The sequence below is a fragment of the Oryzias melastigma genome, linkage group LG19 (genome assembly GCF_002922805.2).
Source record: "Oryzias melastigma strain HK-1 linkage group LG19, ASM292280v2, whole genome shotgun sequence".
Lineage (NCBI taxonomy): Eukaryota > Metazoa > Chordata > Actinopteri > Beloniformes > Adrianichthyidae > Oryzias > Oryzias melastigma.
The window spans coordinates 13,309,560-13,327,678 of NC_050530.1; the positions used below are offsets into that span (position 1 = coordinate 13,309,560).

Here is an 18,119-nt window from a genome sequence, read left to right on the forward strand (position 1 = left end):
GGGAAAAAAAGTATTTAGCGAGTTCTCCCACTTAAAAAGATGAGAGAGGCCTGTAATTTTTTATCATAGGAATACTTCAACTATGAGAGATAAAATGTGACGAAATCAGAAAATGATATTGTCTGATTTTTTTACAACATTTATTTACAAATTATGGTGGAAAATAAGTATTTGATCACCTACAAACAAGATTTGTGGTTCTTACAGACCTGTAACTTCGTCTCTAAGAGGATCATCTGTCCTCCACTCATTACCGGTATTGATTGCACCTGTTTGAACTCGTTATCCATATAAAAGACACCTCAGTCACACGCCAAACTCCACTATGGCCAAGTCCAAAGAGCTGTCTAAGGACACCAGAAGCAAAATAGTTGACCGCACCAGGCTGGAAAGACTGAACCTGAAATATGTTAGCAGCTTGGTGTGAAGCGATGAACTGTGGGAGCAAAATTAGGAAATCGAAGACTTACAACACCACTGATAATCTCCCTCCACCTGGATCTCCCTGCAAGATCTCACCATGTGGGGTCATAATGATCCCAAGAACAACAGGGGGAATCTAGTGAGTGACCTGCAGAGAGCTGGGACCAAAGTAACAAAGGCTTCCATCAGTAACACACTACACGTCCAGGAACTCGAACCCTGCTGTGCCATACATGTTCATTGCTAATGCCAGAACTTGTGCAGGTCCGTCTAAAGTTTGCTAGAGAGCATTTGGATGATCCTGAAGAGGATTGGGAGAATATCCTAAAGGCAAATGAAACAAAAATAGAACTTTTTGGTAAGAACTCTACTGTTTGGAGAAGAAAGAATACTGAATTGCAACCAAAGAACACCATACCTACTGTAAACATGGGGGCGGAAACATGGTTTTGGGCTGTTTTTCAATAAAAAGGACCAGGACAACAAATGAATGCGTCCATGTTTAGTCAGATTTTGAGTAAAAACCTTCCATCTACAAAGATTAAACATGGTTGGGTCTTTTAGCATGAGAACAATCCCAAACACACTGCCCAGAAAACGAAGGAGTGGATTCGTATGAAACGTTTCAGGGTCCTGAAGTGGGCTAGCGAGTCTCCAGATCTCAACCCAATAGAAACTCTTTGGAGGGATTTGAAAGTCTGTTGCCCAGCGACAGCCCCAAAACATCACTGCTCAGGAGCACGTAGGACCAAAATACTAGCGACCAGTCGTGTATGTTGAGGTACAGTCACCAACTTTTGGATGTACCTTCGCATCTCCTCTGTCAGAAATACACATTTGCCATGAGAGAAATTCAAAATGGCAGTCATTTGTAAAGATGGCAGCCATTTTTAATTTTTTTCCAAAATGTCCACGTTTATTTGTCCTAATTCCAACAATGTGGGCTGTTAATGCTCAAAATGTAATTCCTTTAACTTGAGGAGTACCTACTGTCTAACTTTTGGCACATCCCATCAGATCGCCATCAACTTTCATTGATATTTCTCCTTCACTTTTCAAAAAGTTTGCATTTCTGTGCTTTTGGAAAAGACGCTGCCCATACTTCACTAGCAAATGCAAGTTCTTAATTGGTCAACGTTCAGTCTGGTTTAGCTTACAACACGCGTTGCATTTTGCGCAGTGATGGAAGCCCGAAACGCGTTTACATAGACTTAATTTGCAATGTTGAATGCACATTTCCAAGCCAGGTGTGAACGCAGCATTATATGTGGGTATCTATTAAAATGCTTTATAAGCAGAAATCAGTAGTGAAGAACTCTGATTAAAAATGTAGTGATCAATGCAGTCTATCTGCAAATATTTAAACTGTGAAGCCTTGCATTCTTTGTTCAAGCAACATCATCTCACGCATAAATGATGTCACATTAAATACAATTGATGTAGTCTTCTGCTATAATATATTTCCACTGATGGAACAAAAATTGAGTGTGCACACCTATATACTGCAAAAACAGCCCCCTTAGAAATAAGTCAAAGTGTGACTTACGCATTTGGAAGATTTATATATATATATATATATATATAGGTCTCCCAAGAAAAATGATCTTACCAAGAATTCCTATTTAAGAACATATTCTCCTCACTGAATATTCTCAAACTATTGTTTTTGAAAAACTTTCTCGATGAGATTATTTTTCTTTCAAAACAAAAAAATAATACTTTTTTTCTTGAAATGGGACTTTCTTAAGATTCACTTTTTGCAGTGAAATTGAAATGAGACTGTTTAAAAAAAAAATTAACTCACAAAAGGAAAGATTTAAAGACTCAACTTGCAGGAGCAAAATGAAACCTAAAGCAATGAATCCTGTAGTTCTTCTTCTAGAGCTGCCACAAACGATTATGTTAATAGTTAAGAAATCACTGATTTTTTTATCCGATTAGTCGACTAATCGGGTCATGTTCTAACTGGATGTAAAGCACACATCTTAACCATCATTAGCTTTAAACTAACTACAAACCAGATATATAGCATTACCTGCAATAATGTGTGAATGTTGTAAGCTGAATTTGACCGCTGAAGATGCTGAAATTGATAGCTAAAAATGTTGAAGTTGATAGCCAGCTAAAATATTAGGTAAATGCTAAAATTACCCTAAAAACCTGAAAAAAAGCCTAAATAACCAAAATAGCTAGCATGCAGCTGAAATATTAGCTAAACTCCAAAATATTCTAAAAAAAACGTAATAAATGCCAAAATAGTCCAAAAAGCTAGCATAATGTTGTTATAACTTTCAACTTTACTACACTCTGACTCCATGTCGTCGACTAATCGTGGCAGCCCTATTTTCTTCACCTTGCCTCAGACCAAAATCAATGAATTATATACAGTAAGCTGAATGTAAAAGATGTACTGTTTACTTCCCTGACTCAATAATGGAGTCCATTTTGGACTTTTTGAGCTTCAAACAAAGGTTTAATTTTTTTTTTTTTTTTTTTACAAAATCCCCTCCAAACACACATTAATACTGTATCAGTATTAGAAAGTTAAAGTAGAACACAAAGATGTCTGAAACCAGGCAGTAAAAACATTTGTTTTGGTGCAAACTTGGAAAATTGCTCCCACAGGCCTCTAGTGGTCTTTAGCGGAACTGCAATATAGCTAGTTTGAGTCAAGTTCTGGGACAGCATTTCATCCCTCAACACCCTTTAGAAGTGTAAACATAATCTTTTTTTAAAGACTTTCCAATAACAGATGGCCTCTGACCTTCACTGTACTGCAGGTGCTTCATGATGCTCCATTTAGCTCTTGATCCAAAATTTTGTCTGAATATAAACAAATGTTTACACACAGCATTTTCAGGTAACTTCACGCTCTCTTCAACCTTTTTTTTTTTGCGCTCAGAAACAACATAAGCTTCCATCCAACTTCCTGTGGCAAGCCACACACATATAACCCCATCTAATCTGTCACTCTGCTATAATTTGATCATAATCCCTAATCATAATCACATCGTATCTTAAAGGTGTTCTCAATCTGGTGTGGGATTATGTGATTGTGGGGCCCGTGAGTGTTAGCATCAACAGCCGATCCAAATATATCAGGAGGAGTCCATTTAATTTGGTGATGGTGGGTGGGGTTCACGCCGTGCCCTCCTGTGCACACACTGAATCCACTTTAAGCCTGATATTACAAAATTGACAGACTCTGACCTCCTAAAATTGTGTTTTGGTCACCCTCATATTGTTGAATTTTAATCTTTCACTTCAGTTTATTATATTTTTTCAAAACTACAAAGAAAAGAACAGTTTAAGAGATCAATGCCATTATATACATTCAGGACATCGGCTCTGAACTCTAGACTTCACTGATGTTAATCCACAGTTAAGAGTTCTTAACGTGTTCTGATAGCTTTCTATTAATTGCAAATTGAAATAATTTATAATTTTCTTCCTTTTTTAATAGATTCTGCTCACTTTTGTTCACTTTAAGAACTCAAAACACCTCTTAAATCAATTTTATCTAAATTAATTTAAAATTTTTGACAAAGAAAATTCAAATTATTTTATAAAGTAAAACTCACCAATTTAAATTAATTTTCAATGACATCTGGGGAAGAATTAACACCAAATTGATGAAATTATACAGAAAGAAATGTATGAAGCTCAGACCTGTAGATATAAAAAGAACATCCCAAACAGGCTGTTCGGAGGTGAAGATCAGGTAGAAATCAGCTTTAATTCTGTGTTACATAATACCATTAAACAATTCAGAGAACTGAGAGAAATTTCCACACATGCTTGATAAGAACAGAAGCTTCCATTGAATGACTGCGATCTCTGAGCTGTTACGGAGCACAGCATTAAAAATAGACACGATGACAAAGAAACGCGACTTTGAGAGAATTTCTGTTGGATTATAACACAGAAATGGAACAGGACAAACTCGATTCAGAAAGCTTCTCTGAACCTGGAGAGGTGGAAAGCTTTTTTCCCCTCCAAATATGTAGTAAACCCACATTTAAAAAAAATAGGAGTGATAAAGAAGTTATTTTTTTTAACATGTTTGAAACCTTCCCTGCAGCGTAGAGCGGCTTTCTGTTGACATTTGACCTTAACCATCTAAAAGTACATGTGAGAAGTTCTCTAACTGGAAACATGTTTAAAGCAAGAGTGGAAAAAAATGTAAAATCTAAAGGGCATTTATTGCATTTGTTGCACACTCTTGAATGATGCTCATCAAGACGTGCGTGGGTTTTCAGAACTTTCTTTAATTTTTCTTGAACTTACAGCTCGGGACTCGCGACTTTCGCTATTACACGTGCGCCTTCAGTCATCTCCAACTCTCGCTCTCTCTCGCGCTAACACATAAAAAAAAACATCTAATTTCAGGACCCCTTCGCTGTCCACACTCTGCCTGAAAGTAAAATCCCTACGTTTTACACTGAAATAACATTAGGTTGCACGTGATCATCTGTGGTCCCCCACACATTTCCCACTTTTTTTGCCACTTTTGGAACCATGCAAACAGTTAAAATCATTTTTTATTTTCAAAAGAATAACATGTATTTATTCTACATCCTTTATTGTTTAATTTTTTTCTAATTTGATTTAATTTAATTTTTTTCCTATTTTAGTTTAATTTAATTTATATTTTTTTATTAAAAAACGTTATATTTTATTTTGTTTTTTTATTTTATTTAATTTCAATTTTAGTTTTATTTTTAAACTACAACAACATATTTTATTTTATTTTAAGTAAAGCACTTTTAGGTGTTCTATAAGAGGCAAAGTGCTGTATAAATAAAGGTGGGGAAAAAAAACAATGGATCATTTATGCTTTATTTGAATGTGGGCTTCATTTTACATACTTCCTCATTCCTGCTGGTCTAATGTCTGTTTTGTGTTTATGTTCATGTAATTTTTCAAAACACCTTCTGTGAAAACGTCATCCAAGGTCTCTGAGATTAAAGGTAAGTTTGATTCAAGTTCATTAAAATACTAACTGGAATCTAATTAAAGAAGATCACTTTAACCTGTTAGGCCCATCTGTTGACCTAATGAGGTTTTTCTTTTTTTTTTTAAATGCAGATGCAGTTATTGATCTTGTTTCACTAACAGAACATTGAGAAGATAAATCCTCATAAACTTCACTACTAAAAATATATATTTGAAGTAACTTTTTTTTTGTTTCAAATTACAGACCTACATGTGCAGAGTCAGTAAAGCCTAATTTTCATTGCTCCTTGTAGCCTACAAATGTTAAGGATTTTAAAATTTTAATAAATTTAGCCTTGCATATACGTTTGACTAAAGATTTTATACTACGGCACATGAACTTGAATTAATTTCTTGACGCCAATTGATGCAAATGTGCATCAAACCGCTTTTGCTTCAATATAATCTCAATTTAGCATCTACATGAAAGCAAAATATGATTCATTTTTTGTGTTCATTGCTGAAAATAAATTTTTGTATTTAGGGTTAACATTTCAAAGGTGATTTACAGTGTTTATTTTTATATTTTTTAAAATTTTCATGAAATTTCTATTTCTTCAATTCAATGTTTTGGTACTTTTCTAGAGTTTCAATAAACTATTACGTATGCTACTATGTCTATCTCTTAACCTCTGGGGGACTTGTTTTTTTTTTTTACTTTATTGATAAATTGATTTAAAAAATGTTTCTGCACCTCAATCTTTTTTATATATATTGCTTTTTTAATATATAATGTTATTCTAAAGTTGACAAACCTCGACTAACAGCAGCTTCAGCTATGTGCTTTTATTTTGTAGCAGTCATCAATAAAACCTCAACTTTCTTTTCTTTTTTTTTTCTTTAAATTAGGTTTTACTTTTTTGTCTAAAGAAAAGTACATACAGAAAAATAAAATATAAAAGGTTTTTAAATTCTCAGGCCCTGACCTGCAGGCCTTTCAGAGCATTTAAAAAGCAACAAGCATTTTATTTTTCAAGATCCATTTCCTAATAAGAGGTGTGGTGTGTTAGACTTCAAATTAAATATTTTAATTTACCTATTTTTATTAGTAGATGTTATTTAATTTATTTATCTTAAATATTTTTTCTTGTCAGTCTAATCGGACATACTTCTTTTTTTCCACTCATTGTTTACCTGTATTTTTTTTTTTTTGGAACAAAGAAAAACCTAAAGACTCTCCTCTGATTGAAATTTTCATTCAATAAATAAAGAACTTTGTGAAATATAAAACGCAGCTGAGTGTGTGTGTCTGAACGGGGATGATGTGTGCTGCTTGTGTGTCTAAGCATATGATTTTGAGTGGAGTAATTTAGCAGATGAGCGGCTGGCCATTGTTAGAGGGATAATCTGGCTCTTGCTGCTCAGATAGGTTAACATCAATCAGATTAATCCAGATTACTCCAACCACACCAGACATGCTGGGAGCCTGCCTCCTTCCCCTGCCTGCTTCTCCATCAATTTTTTTTTTTCACCTAGTTTCACTTATTCATGCCTCACTTAACCTTCGCCTGCCTCTTCAAAGAGCTGTTCATGTCCTCTAAAAACATATATCTGTCACTGGGGTGAAAAATGATGGAGAAAAATGTACCCTAAATGCATTTATACATTAAAAAACTTTTTTTTCTTTGAAAAATGCAAAAAAAATGCCAAAAAATAAACATTTCATATCATTTCATACCAGTATTTTACCTACAACAGGATTATAACATTTTTTAATTAATTTATATTAATTTATTTACTTAAATCATAAAATAAAATTTTGAGAAAAATAATCCTATTATTAAAAACATATGCTGCAATAACTATACATTCTTACAGTTTTCCTTTTTTAGTGGTTTTGCTGCTTGTTTTTATTGTTTTTATTACTTCAAAAATTTTGCACAAATTATGCACAGAAATAGTTAGTAGCTGTCCAGATGAGATTTTCTAATAAATGTTTAAATATTCTTTATATACTTTAACTACTGGAGCATAAACCAGTAATATAATCCTTATTTGCATCATTCTCCTTATATTATTTTCCCTAATTCACATGATAAATACACTGACTTTTGTTAAGGTGCAGGAAGTTATTCTGCATTTAATTGGTGTTGGAAGATTTTTGTGTGTTTTTCTAGTTGGAGAGTCATTTTTTCGATCATTCCGACACCCCGTGAACGCAGCATTTCTCTAAGTTTCCCTGAAGGAAATCAAACCATTGGTGCAATCGGCACTAAAGCTAAAGTCACAGTTGTAAAATAAAACCCCCAAAATGTTCTTTTTATCATATATATTTGTTTTTCAATCCAAATAAAAAGTGTATTTATTCAGATTTGATGTCATTTCTTTCTCTAATGAGGTGGATTACCAAAACACTCCTTACATCTGCTCTTGATCCGGCCCTTCTGTCAAATTTTGGAGCCCTTTGTGGCCCAAAAGTCAAAAAGTTTGCCCACCCCTTCATGAACCAATGAATTCATGTTTGTGTTGAGGTTAAATACAAAAGTTGGTAGGAAAAAGTAGGACGGCTCATCAAAATAGACCTATAGGCGAGAGAAAATGCCATTATTATTTTGTGAAGTGTGTTCAGTAACGGGAAGAATGGATTTTTAAAGTTTTTTTTCCTTATTGTTAAATTTGCCTAACAATCAATTATTATCTGTAATTCTTTACTTTTCGTAGTTACATTAGCTGCACTGGGATGAGCCAGAAGTCTTTTATTTTGAAAGGAAGTCATTAGCTTCTGTCAAAAGTAAAAAAAAAGAGAAAATGATAGTTTCTCTTTATATTTTTGTTTTTATTCAGAAAAATAAAGAAACTGGGTCTTGATCTGTAAGAAACTGGTCCACATGGCTCGGTTCAGTTAAAATAAGCCGCTCTGATGAAACTTGATGAACAGCTCAGTCAAACGTTCTAAAGATTGACATGTCAACATCTCTGACCGTTTGCTTTTGGTGTTAATCAAAAATATAAAAAAAAAAAATCTGGTTTTGTAGAGCTATAAAAATAGAATTGAGTAATAAGAAAACTTTTTAAAGAACCGTATTTAGAGAATATTCCTGAAAGATCTCTAATGTTAGCTATAAGTTTCAAAGCCGTCCAGGAAAAACAAAACAACAGGAACAATTGGACCATTTGGGCACTAATTCATGGATGCTTAGTTATTGGCTCTACAACGGACTGCTGAACTGTCCAGGGTGTACCCCCCCTTCACCCTCCAGTAGCTGGGTAGGCCCCAGGAACCCCATGACCCCGAATGGCACAATAGCAGGTTTAGAAATGGGATGGATTCATTATTTAGACTCAAGTGTGAGGATTCTAAAAGTCTTTGCAGATTTTTTTTTCATTGTTTTTAAGAGAAATCCATGACACAAGTAAGAGGCATATAGATTTAAAATACTACTATCCACGTATTATGAAGAATTTATTGTTTTAGCAACAATTTACAGTTTAAAAAACAACTCAGAAACACAAGAAGTTCTTAAAACTGCTGCACACTTTAACAAAATACTACAAAAGCTCCAACGCGACACACTCAAAATCAAGTGGACTCTGCAGTTATTTAAACCTGAATGTTGGTTTTTGAATAAACAAAAATAACCAAAAGAAACCCTCAAATGTGAAAATTGGCTTTTATTGTTGAAGCTACTTAAAATGATCAAACATTTACTTATTACCATTTTTTTGGTTAAGCATTCGTGGCTCCTAAAATAATGCAAACCCCTCATAAATAAAAAAATATATATAGTTTAGACTACTTTTTACTTTACCCACCACACAGTTTGACAATCATGAAGTTGTCTGCAAACTGATTCAAAAATGTTTGGAAGTCTCTTTTTTCACACTTTTATTTTGTAAGACTGGACACTTTCTGCAAAGAGGGACAGATTTAGAGAGGTAAGCCTCCATTCTTTATAGTCCTTTAATAGTATAACATTGAATTTAAATGAATTTCTTATTGATTTTATGAAAGGAGATGCCAGCCGGTGGAAATCTGAATACAGACCACATTTATCCCACTTTAAACAGACCTGGTTTAAGAGGATACGTCAAATAATTCAATACATTTCATTTAAAGCTATATTCAGCCCAGTCAATAAATGATTCATGATCCTGAGATAGTAGAACTGAATGAAAACAACTGTTTCCCCTTCGTCCTCTTTGTTTCTCTGACACACTGAGGCTGTTAATTTGCTCTAAATCTGCCAGCCAGTTGCTGCTTCAAGCTCCAGCTGTTTGTATTTTTGGCTGCTGGTGTTGATTCATCACCAAATCGATTAATTAAAAATAACCCAAAGTGGCGAGGTGACGCCGACAAAACAGCGGATAATTATGTTATTAGAGCCTTTACATCTGGCCTCGCTGTCCTAATCTGTAGTCTGAAGCCCTGCACATGTGAGGAATTATTAGTCAAATTAAGTGATTATTTTGTTTGTTTGTCCACCCATCTGGTTACATAGTTGTGTGTTTGTGTGTCAGGTGTTTTTGAGCTCACCTGCGGCTGCAGCACTGGCATAGTTTAACTAACGCCTCCCTGATAGGACAGCAGGATTAGTTTAGTATGGGGTATTGGGTTACAAACCAATCAGGCAGTGGGATTAGGTGCACAGGTACAGTTACTTGAGTACCTGTCATCCTCGGCTTAGGAGTGACCACACACGTTTGGCATCATTTGGCGCTGCCAGGATGAGAAACCGAAATGTTCTCCATGAATCTTTGCTGGATGGGTAAAAGAAACCCTCCGAGAGGCCAAGGTGACCCTTTGTCCCGCAGGTTAGGATCACGTTAGCATACAGAACTTTGTCCATTCGGCTGACCCCCCCCCTCCTCTGCCTGGTTTTGTGGGTACCATTGTCCACCAGATTCTCCTGGAGACCTGCACCGGCACAAAAGCACAACAAAGACTCAGGAAGTGATTAGTGGCTTAACGAGGAGGAGGCTTTGGGGAGGGAGTTAGAGGGATGTATGGCCTTTTCCAAGAGACTGGTAAGGAGGTTAAAGTTTCATGGCTTAAGAGGTTAGTTTTAAGTTGTGGAGGTCAGCAGCGAGGTTAATTAGGAGTCTGGCCTTTGTTTACTAGGAAAATAAGGAGGGGCGATGGAGATTTTACTTTGTCTCGGCTGTGTGTTCCTTCAACCAAAGTGTCATCCACCCGTCTTTCAGCCGTCTCCTCCTCCGGGATCCATCGCTAAATAAAGACGTGAATGAATTAACTTAGTTGTAGCCATCACCATCCCTCCACTACCTCCTAGTGTTGTTCCTCAAGTATGTTTGGCATGTCCTTCCTGCTCGGATTAAAAGAATACCTTTTTCAATTTAAAGGAGCTCTGTGTGTGTTTCTCATTGTTCTGCTGGTAAAACAGAAGAAGAAAAATGTTACTTTGTCTGCCACAGATCCTCATGAGAGCGGAGTGAGAGATGTGGAAAAAAGAAACACTAAAAACTCACTTAAAAAGTTTCAGTTTTATTTAAATAAATATTTAAATCCAATTAACCATTTTTTTATTTGTATAACTTTATTAGTTAAAATCAGGGTCTGTAACCTGAGACTGCTCTGAACAAACAACTGGTATTTAGTTTTAGTCATAATTATTTAGTTAATAATGTTATTTACTCTATGTTTACATTTTAACATGTAAGATAATGGAGCAAAGTTGTGGCAAAAAAGTTTAATCTGTTAGAATAATCTGAAATCATAAACTCTCATCTCATTTAACTCAAAACAGAAGGTATTTTATTTTGAAATGAACTAAAAATGCCCTTCTGAAAAAAATTAATGTAAGATAAAATTGTTATATATATAAAAATATGCACTTTTATAGATATAAATACCTAAAAGTGAGATTTTATTTTAAAAAGTGTGTTTTTCTGAACAGAAAGTGTAACTTTGTGAATCTCGTTTGAGAAACTCGACCAAATGGCTCTTTTATTGTTGAAGGTTGCAGACCTCTAGTTTAAATAAATTAATAAAACACTTACATTATATTTGACATAATTAAAATTTTACTATATTTGTGCCACAACACAAAAAAGTGAAACTTTCTACTTTTAAAAATGTTACATCCCAGCTTTGAGGAGAATATTTTGTTTGATAAACTTCAGCTGAAATTCCAAAATGTGTCTCCATCTTTACCTTTTTATTTCAGGAGTAAGCAAAGGAGACATTTTACTCCTCATCTCTTTAATTGCTGTACTTTCAGAGAAAAATGAGAAATTGTACTGAGATTAAAAAAAAAATCAACAAGACTGATGTTTGAATTGGTTAAAAACATGCTTTTGCTCATTTTTATTCAAAATTATTCAGGTTGTTTGCCCAATAGTTGCTGGGATAGGCTCCAGCAACCCCAAAAGTGATTAATTGGATTTAAAAAATAGATGTGTAATACACACATTGTTGTTCTGAAAACACAAAGACTGCTTATTTGAGGTGTTTAGAATTCTTTACCTTAATTTTTAGTTGATATAAAACATTTAGGAAACAGCTGTATAAGATCTTCTAAAATAAAAGATTAATCAAGTCCACTTGACTGCTTTTATCTTTATTATTGTTTTAATATTTTGACATAATTTTCCAGGTTTTAGGAGAATCTGCAGCTGCACGGTGGTGCAGTGGTTAGCACCCTCCCCTCACAGCAGGAAGGCCGTGGTTCAAATCCCAGCTGGGACATTTCCTGGTGGAGTTTGCACGTTCTCTTCTTGCATGTGCTTCCTCACACAGCCCAAAAACAGGCTTCATAGGGTTAATGGTATCTCTAATTTGGCCCTTGGTGTGCATGCGAGCGTGTGGCCCTGCGACCCCGCCTTTACCTTGGCGACCCCGTGACCCAGAAAGGGATTCAGTGGCTTCCAAAAAAATGGAGGGATGGATGAAGAATTTGGACAAACATTTCTTTTAGAAAATAAGACAAAAAATTGACAAATATTTGATTTGTAGCACTTAAATTAAATTTTAAAATAAAATATGAGTAATAATGATGCATACATTTAGATTTAAATGGAAAAAAATCCTTAAAATAACATCATTTTTTACAAATCACCATTATTATTGGCAAATATTTATTTAAAAATATAGAACTTTTTTATAAATTATTTATTATATCCAGGATTAGTGATGGTAATTAATGAAAAAAAATACTGTACCGTATTTAATCATTTGCTAACTTCTTACTTTATTTATTTTTCATGTCAAAGCTCATTTGATCGGATTCAGTCTGAGCTATAAAGTGGCACACGGCTCCTCGCCCTAGCATGCCGGGACATCTGTCCTTTGGGGTAATTGGCATTAACTCCTTAATGCGGAGCGACCCCATTTTTGACGCCCAACATATCACATTTATAAGTGTGTTGGAACAAAAATAGTCTTTTTTTTTTTTTTACATTTTCTTCATTTCATAAGTGCACTTCAATCCAAAAGCATGAACTCCAGCCACACTTCCATACTTCCTTCTTCATAATCACATAAACCTCCATTATGATGTTGTGGAGGAGGTGCCCCCCAAAAAAGGAGGGCGTGGAGCAGATGTGTGTCTTCACACAGGAGTGTCGACGTGCTCCACAGCATATGGTCCGGTGCAGCCGAATGCTAATGTTGATTGAATATGCTGCTCCATTACACTAATGTTAGCCGGCTGCCTCTTTGCTAATCCAGTGAGTTTATTAGGAAATAGAAAAGTGATCAGAAAGTGATTAGAGTGATGGGACACCACTTAGGGAAACATACGCTTTCAGGCCTGGATGAGATTTCTGATCACACTGATCAGCGTTACTGCTGTTAATGTTACAAGCAGCTTACTGCAGGACTAGAGCGGCTATGAGATTCAGGTGGATGCAGGAATAAAGTTATTATTTTGCCTTAAATGTCCCTTCCTGCAGTGGAGTCCTTAAATGAACAGGTATAACTTAACCCTTTGATGCAAACGCACATTATGTTACAAATTTACCTTAATTTAGCATGGATTTTAAAGAGAAAATATGTATTTTTTTTAATATACATGAAATAAGAATAATGAATAGAAGTCTAGAAAGATGGAGGAACATAAACAAAGACCTCATATTGAGAATACACTTATAAAACCATGTTTTTAATCTGTTTAAGGCTTTAAAGTTTAATTTTAACTCACACTTTTTTTCATTTGAGTTCATATTTTTGTCTAACTTAAGTTTCTTTTGACTCATAAAGTCTGGAAAACTAATGCAAAAATACAAATTTCACATAAAAATAAAGTTTATTTTTCATATATTTAACATTTCTATGCCTTATTGAATTTTTTCACAAACAAATACATAATAACTTTTAAAGACATTCTATTAGCATATAATACATTCATTTTTATAGCATGTAAAAAACAGAAAATTAAATTCCTGGACAAATATGAATACCAAACTTATGGATCTTTATTTGGTATAACATCAACAAAACTGTATTTTATATACTAATTTGTTGATTCATGGTTTATAAAATATGTGTCATGTAACTGTAACAATTTTGTAAAAATATTATTTGACGCTTTAAAGGCTGGACTGTCAGAAAGTTCTCTTGTCCAGCTTTTCCATTCGGAGTGAGATAAGTCCTCAGCTTGATTGGCAGCGTTTCCATAGCAACCCCGCATCAGCTCAGGGCCGTCCAATGAGGAGTCAAGCCTTGACTCCCTCCCTGACTCCCAGGTGAAACTAAAGAGTCGGCTTTAAGCAGATTTCTCTTAGTGTTTACACAAACTCTCTCTGTTTGCTTTCCCCCGCGCGCGCTCAGATGGTGTTCAGAGCTCCGCTTGACTTTTTCTCCGCGTCCCGCCTCCTCCTGCCTCATTTCGCAGATGGCCCCCCTGTCCTGCCCGGGTCCCGGTCTCCGGATCACCCTCCCGCCGGGTTCCCGTCCCTCGCGCTGCCAGGACTCTGCTTCTCCGCCACGCAGATCGCCAGCGTGTGCGAGACTCTGGAGGAGACCGGGGACATCGAGCGGCTGGCCCGCTTCCTCTGGTCTCTCCCGGTGACCACGGACGGCCGCGACTCCATCTCCGAGCACGAATCGGTGCAGCGCGCGCGCGCCGTGGTGGCCTTCCACACGGGATGCTACCGGGAGCTGTACCGCATCCTGGAGACGCACCGCTTTACGCGCGCCTCACACAGCAAACTGCAGGCCATGTGGCTGGAAGCTCACTACCGGGAGGCGGAGAAGCTCCGGGGGAGGCCGCTGGGTCCGGTGGACAAGTACCGAGTACGGAAGAAGTTCCCCTTACCCAGAACCATCTGGGACGGAGAGCAGAAGACGCACTGCTTTAAAGAGCGCACGCGGGGGCTTTTGAGAGAGTGGTACCTGCAGGACCCATACCCCAACCCGGGAAAGAAGCGGGAGCTGGCCCACGCCACGGGACTGACCCCGACTCAAGTGGGTAACTGGTTTAAAAACCGGAGACAGCGGGACCGCGCAGCAGCTGCTAAGAACAGGTCAGTTTTTTTATCTTTATACGTAAAATCTTACTCAGAAGCTGCATTTTTTTATATTTGCAAACCATTGCACATGTCCTAGTCTTCGTCTTAATCTTCTTTATTGCTCACTCACTTTCTTTTTCATGAAGCTGTGCCGGCACAGACTGACAAGATTGTGCGTAAAAGGCTAACTCATGCGTAAAAGCGCACAGCCATTCAGCTTGTAGGGTTTTGTGTTTTCTCAGTGAGTGTGAGCAGGTCGATCTTACTTTCCCTTATACATTTCCTTCAGGGTCAGTGTGCAGGTCAGTCAATCTGCAGGGTACAAATTGCCTTTTTACGCATGAAAATAGTTTTATATTTTTTCAAAAAACAATCAGGATGTCACGTTTTTTTATTTTATTTTTTTTGTTTTTATTTTATTTTTGAACACATTTCTTCTTCCTGTCCAGGTTGCAGCATCACCGCATCTGTCCAGACGGCGCGTGCACGCTGAGTGGGGGAGACAGCAGCGCAGAGCGGGCAGACGGAGAAACGTTCCTCTCAGTAACGGACAGTGACTCGGACCTGGATGTCTAAAAATTTACGCTCCTTTTTTTAAAACAATGAGGAGATAAGGACACTTGTAGGTGTGGAAATAAGGCCAAGTTTTGTGGTTTAAGAAAGACACATCCTGGTTAAAAACAAATTCGTGTTGCTATAGAGAAATAACTGAATAAATAACAGTAAATGTTATTTAAGATTAAACCGTTTTTTATTTCTTTAACTTGATGTTTTTTGTATCCAAAGTTGCAAAACATACATTTTAACTATCAGTTATTATGTTGAACTGGATCTTTTGCAAATGCTGGATTTCTGTAAAACTGTCAAACTAAAAACTCCCCAAACAAGCCCTCATTATCTTTTTTTTTTTTTTTACCATTTTTACTAAACGATTTTCCCTATTAGATCCTTTGGAGTGAGTCCTGCTGTAGACAATCAATACCAGCAAATCCTACCTCCTTTTGTACCTGATGAAAAGCTTAGTTGATTCTGTTTTCATTTTGTTTTCACCACAGTTTCCTTTAAGGCTCACTGTGAAGAAGCTTGTGTCAAAGCAGCATGATATGTCATTCTATGCTGGAGATGAATAAATGCTTCGGTATTTTATATAAATAAAGGTATTTATGTAAGGCTCTTGTTTTATACCTGTAACGATGCATGTGTCATGATTTTACGGAAGTAGCTTATGGTATTAAGCTTTTATTTAACTATTTTCATACTAATACAAAGTTAGCACTAATCATATTTTTTTTAATTTCTGTAAAAAACTTTTATAAAAAAAACAGAATTACCTTTTATTTCAAGCTCTAATAAATTAGATTGTTATCAGTTTTTTTTATTTCTCACTATTCCAACATTCGATGAACTGTAAGAACAAATAAATAAATATATAAATGAAAAGGGAAAAAAAAGTAAGTAAGTAGATAAGTAAATAAATTAATTAATAAGTAATTTTTACTTATACTACTTTTTCATGCAGATAAAAGCTTGAGTTTAAATGTTCTTTAATAGATAGGAATGTGGGGTTCATTGATTTTGCAAACCATCCATGAAATTCTGACATTATTTACACATATTTTTTATTCAAATTTAAACATTTTCAAAAAGAGTTTTAGTCTCCAGTTCTCATGAACTGATCATCCATGACCACAATTTAAATACCAATTAAAATACCTTAGAGCGATGGCGCACGACAGCACCCTCTAGTGGTAAGACGAAGACACTTTCACCTTCACGCCACCAAATACAGTTTAGTTATCCTTAGATGTTAAAATATATACACCCAACCAGATTTTAAAAAATCTGCACTTGTAAAATGTAAATAAAACTAAAGTTTATGATAATCAAAAGCAGCGTTTTTGTCTTCATTAAAAAAATACATACGATACAATGCATATTCTACCTGTTCAACTGAGAGATGCTTCAGCTTATAAAATACCTTTTTCAAAATCATTTTCAAAGAAGGAATTTTTTTTAATCTAATTAGCAAAAGTAAGGTTTTAAATGTATTAAAATCCTCCCACAATCACAACGTTTAGCTTTACAAAGGGGGTGATTTTTTTTCTTCGAGGTGTCCCTGAACGCACCACCCATGACATCAGCGTCTCGACCTGACGGCATCTGTATGTGATGCACCCTTCCAGCCAGCAGGTGGCGCCGCTGACCAGGTCTGTTGACCCGATATCTACTGTCCAAAAATCAAATAAACAAATAAATAGCTGTTTATTTTCTAACTGGTTACAAAAAAAAGAAAAAAAAGAAAACGACGAATAAAAAAAGAGATTTATGATTTTCTTTGAGTCACACCAGACTTAATAGGAAAATCGATAAATAGATAGATAGATAGATAGATAGATAGATAGATAGATAGATAGATAGATAGATAGATAGATAGATAGATAGATAGATAGATAGATGGATGGATGGATGGATGTTTCTGTGATGATTGTGTCTGTGGTCAGCATGAGGACTGGCTGATTGACTTTGTGTCTCTGGCCTTGTTACGCACGCGCGCTCCATCCCCGCGGGTGAATTCCGTCCTCCCTCCACGTCTCGTGAAAGCACGCACACTCCTCTCCCTCTCATCCGGCTGGAGTGACGCGTTTTGCGCATTTCCTGCAGGTCCCGCTCACTGACGGATTCGGGAGAGGGAGAGAGGGACGGGAAACGAGAGGAGGAAAAAAAAAAAGAAAAACCAGGAGCGGCGCGCTGTGATGTGTTTGAGGCGCTCGTGAGCCTCCCCCTAAACGAGTCCAGCGGGCGCGCGGCTGGGGAAGGGTGGTGTTGCTGTAGGGGGGAGGACGGCGCTTGAGGATCGCGGAGGCGTGAGGCTGGAGCGGGGGAGCGGATCCCGGAGAGCAGCGCCGGACAGCGAGCGCCGATCCCGGATGGCTAGGCGCGGCTGCTCGCTCTGAGCTGGCAGAGAGTCGGCGCAGCGCCGCAGGAGGAGCCGCTAATCCTCCCGCGGGAGCAGTCATTCCGCAGGTGACCTTTTCTGCGTTCTCGCTGCGTTTTTGTTTTTTTGGGAGACCCATTAGCTCCACTGTTAGCGCCTGTTTCTGTGGTGATGTTCTGATATGGCTGCATTATGAGGAGCCAGCGGCATTATGGGATGTAGCAGAAGTGTGCAGTGACCCCGCTCATTGGAAGGAAACAGTCTGTGCAGCAGCAGGAACAGCCAGACGAGCTTAAACACACACTCATCCTCTTCTAGGCGCGCGCGCTCCCTCGCGCGTGCGCAGCAGCCCGCGGCC

General features: G+C 36.9%; 1 protein-coding gene across 1 annotated transcript; it reads left to right on the plus strand.

Moving 5' to 3' along the window:
- The first annotated feature begins 13,925 nt into the window (after positions 1 to 13,925).
- six3b (SIX homeobox 3b) lies at positions 13,926 to 16,008 on the plus strand. Its single transcript, XM_024285009.2, has 2 exons — positions 13,926 to 14,841; positions 15,276 to 16,008. Exons 1-2 carry the CDS (start codon positions 14,147 to 14,149, stop codon positions 15,400 to 15,402), a joined length of 822 nt encoding a protein of 273 aa, XP_024140777.1. The 5' UTR covers positions 13,926 to 14,146; the 3' UTR covers positions 15,403 to 16,008.
- The last annotated feature ends 2,111 nt before the right edge of the window (positions 16,009 to 18,119 follow it).

Bases quoted from the DNA above. Each gene is read 5' to 3' on its own strand.
- six3b (XM_024285009.2), top strand. From the start codon at position 14,147: ATGGTGTTCAGAGCTCCGCTTGACTTTTTCTCCGCGTCCCGCCTCCTC. The intron at 14,842-15,275 runs GTCAGTTTTTTT...CTTCCTGTCCAG, and splicing joins GCAGCAGCTGCTAAGAACAG to GTTGCAGCATCACCGCATCT.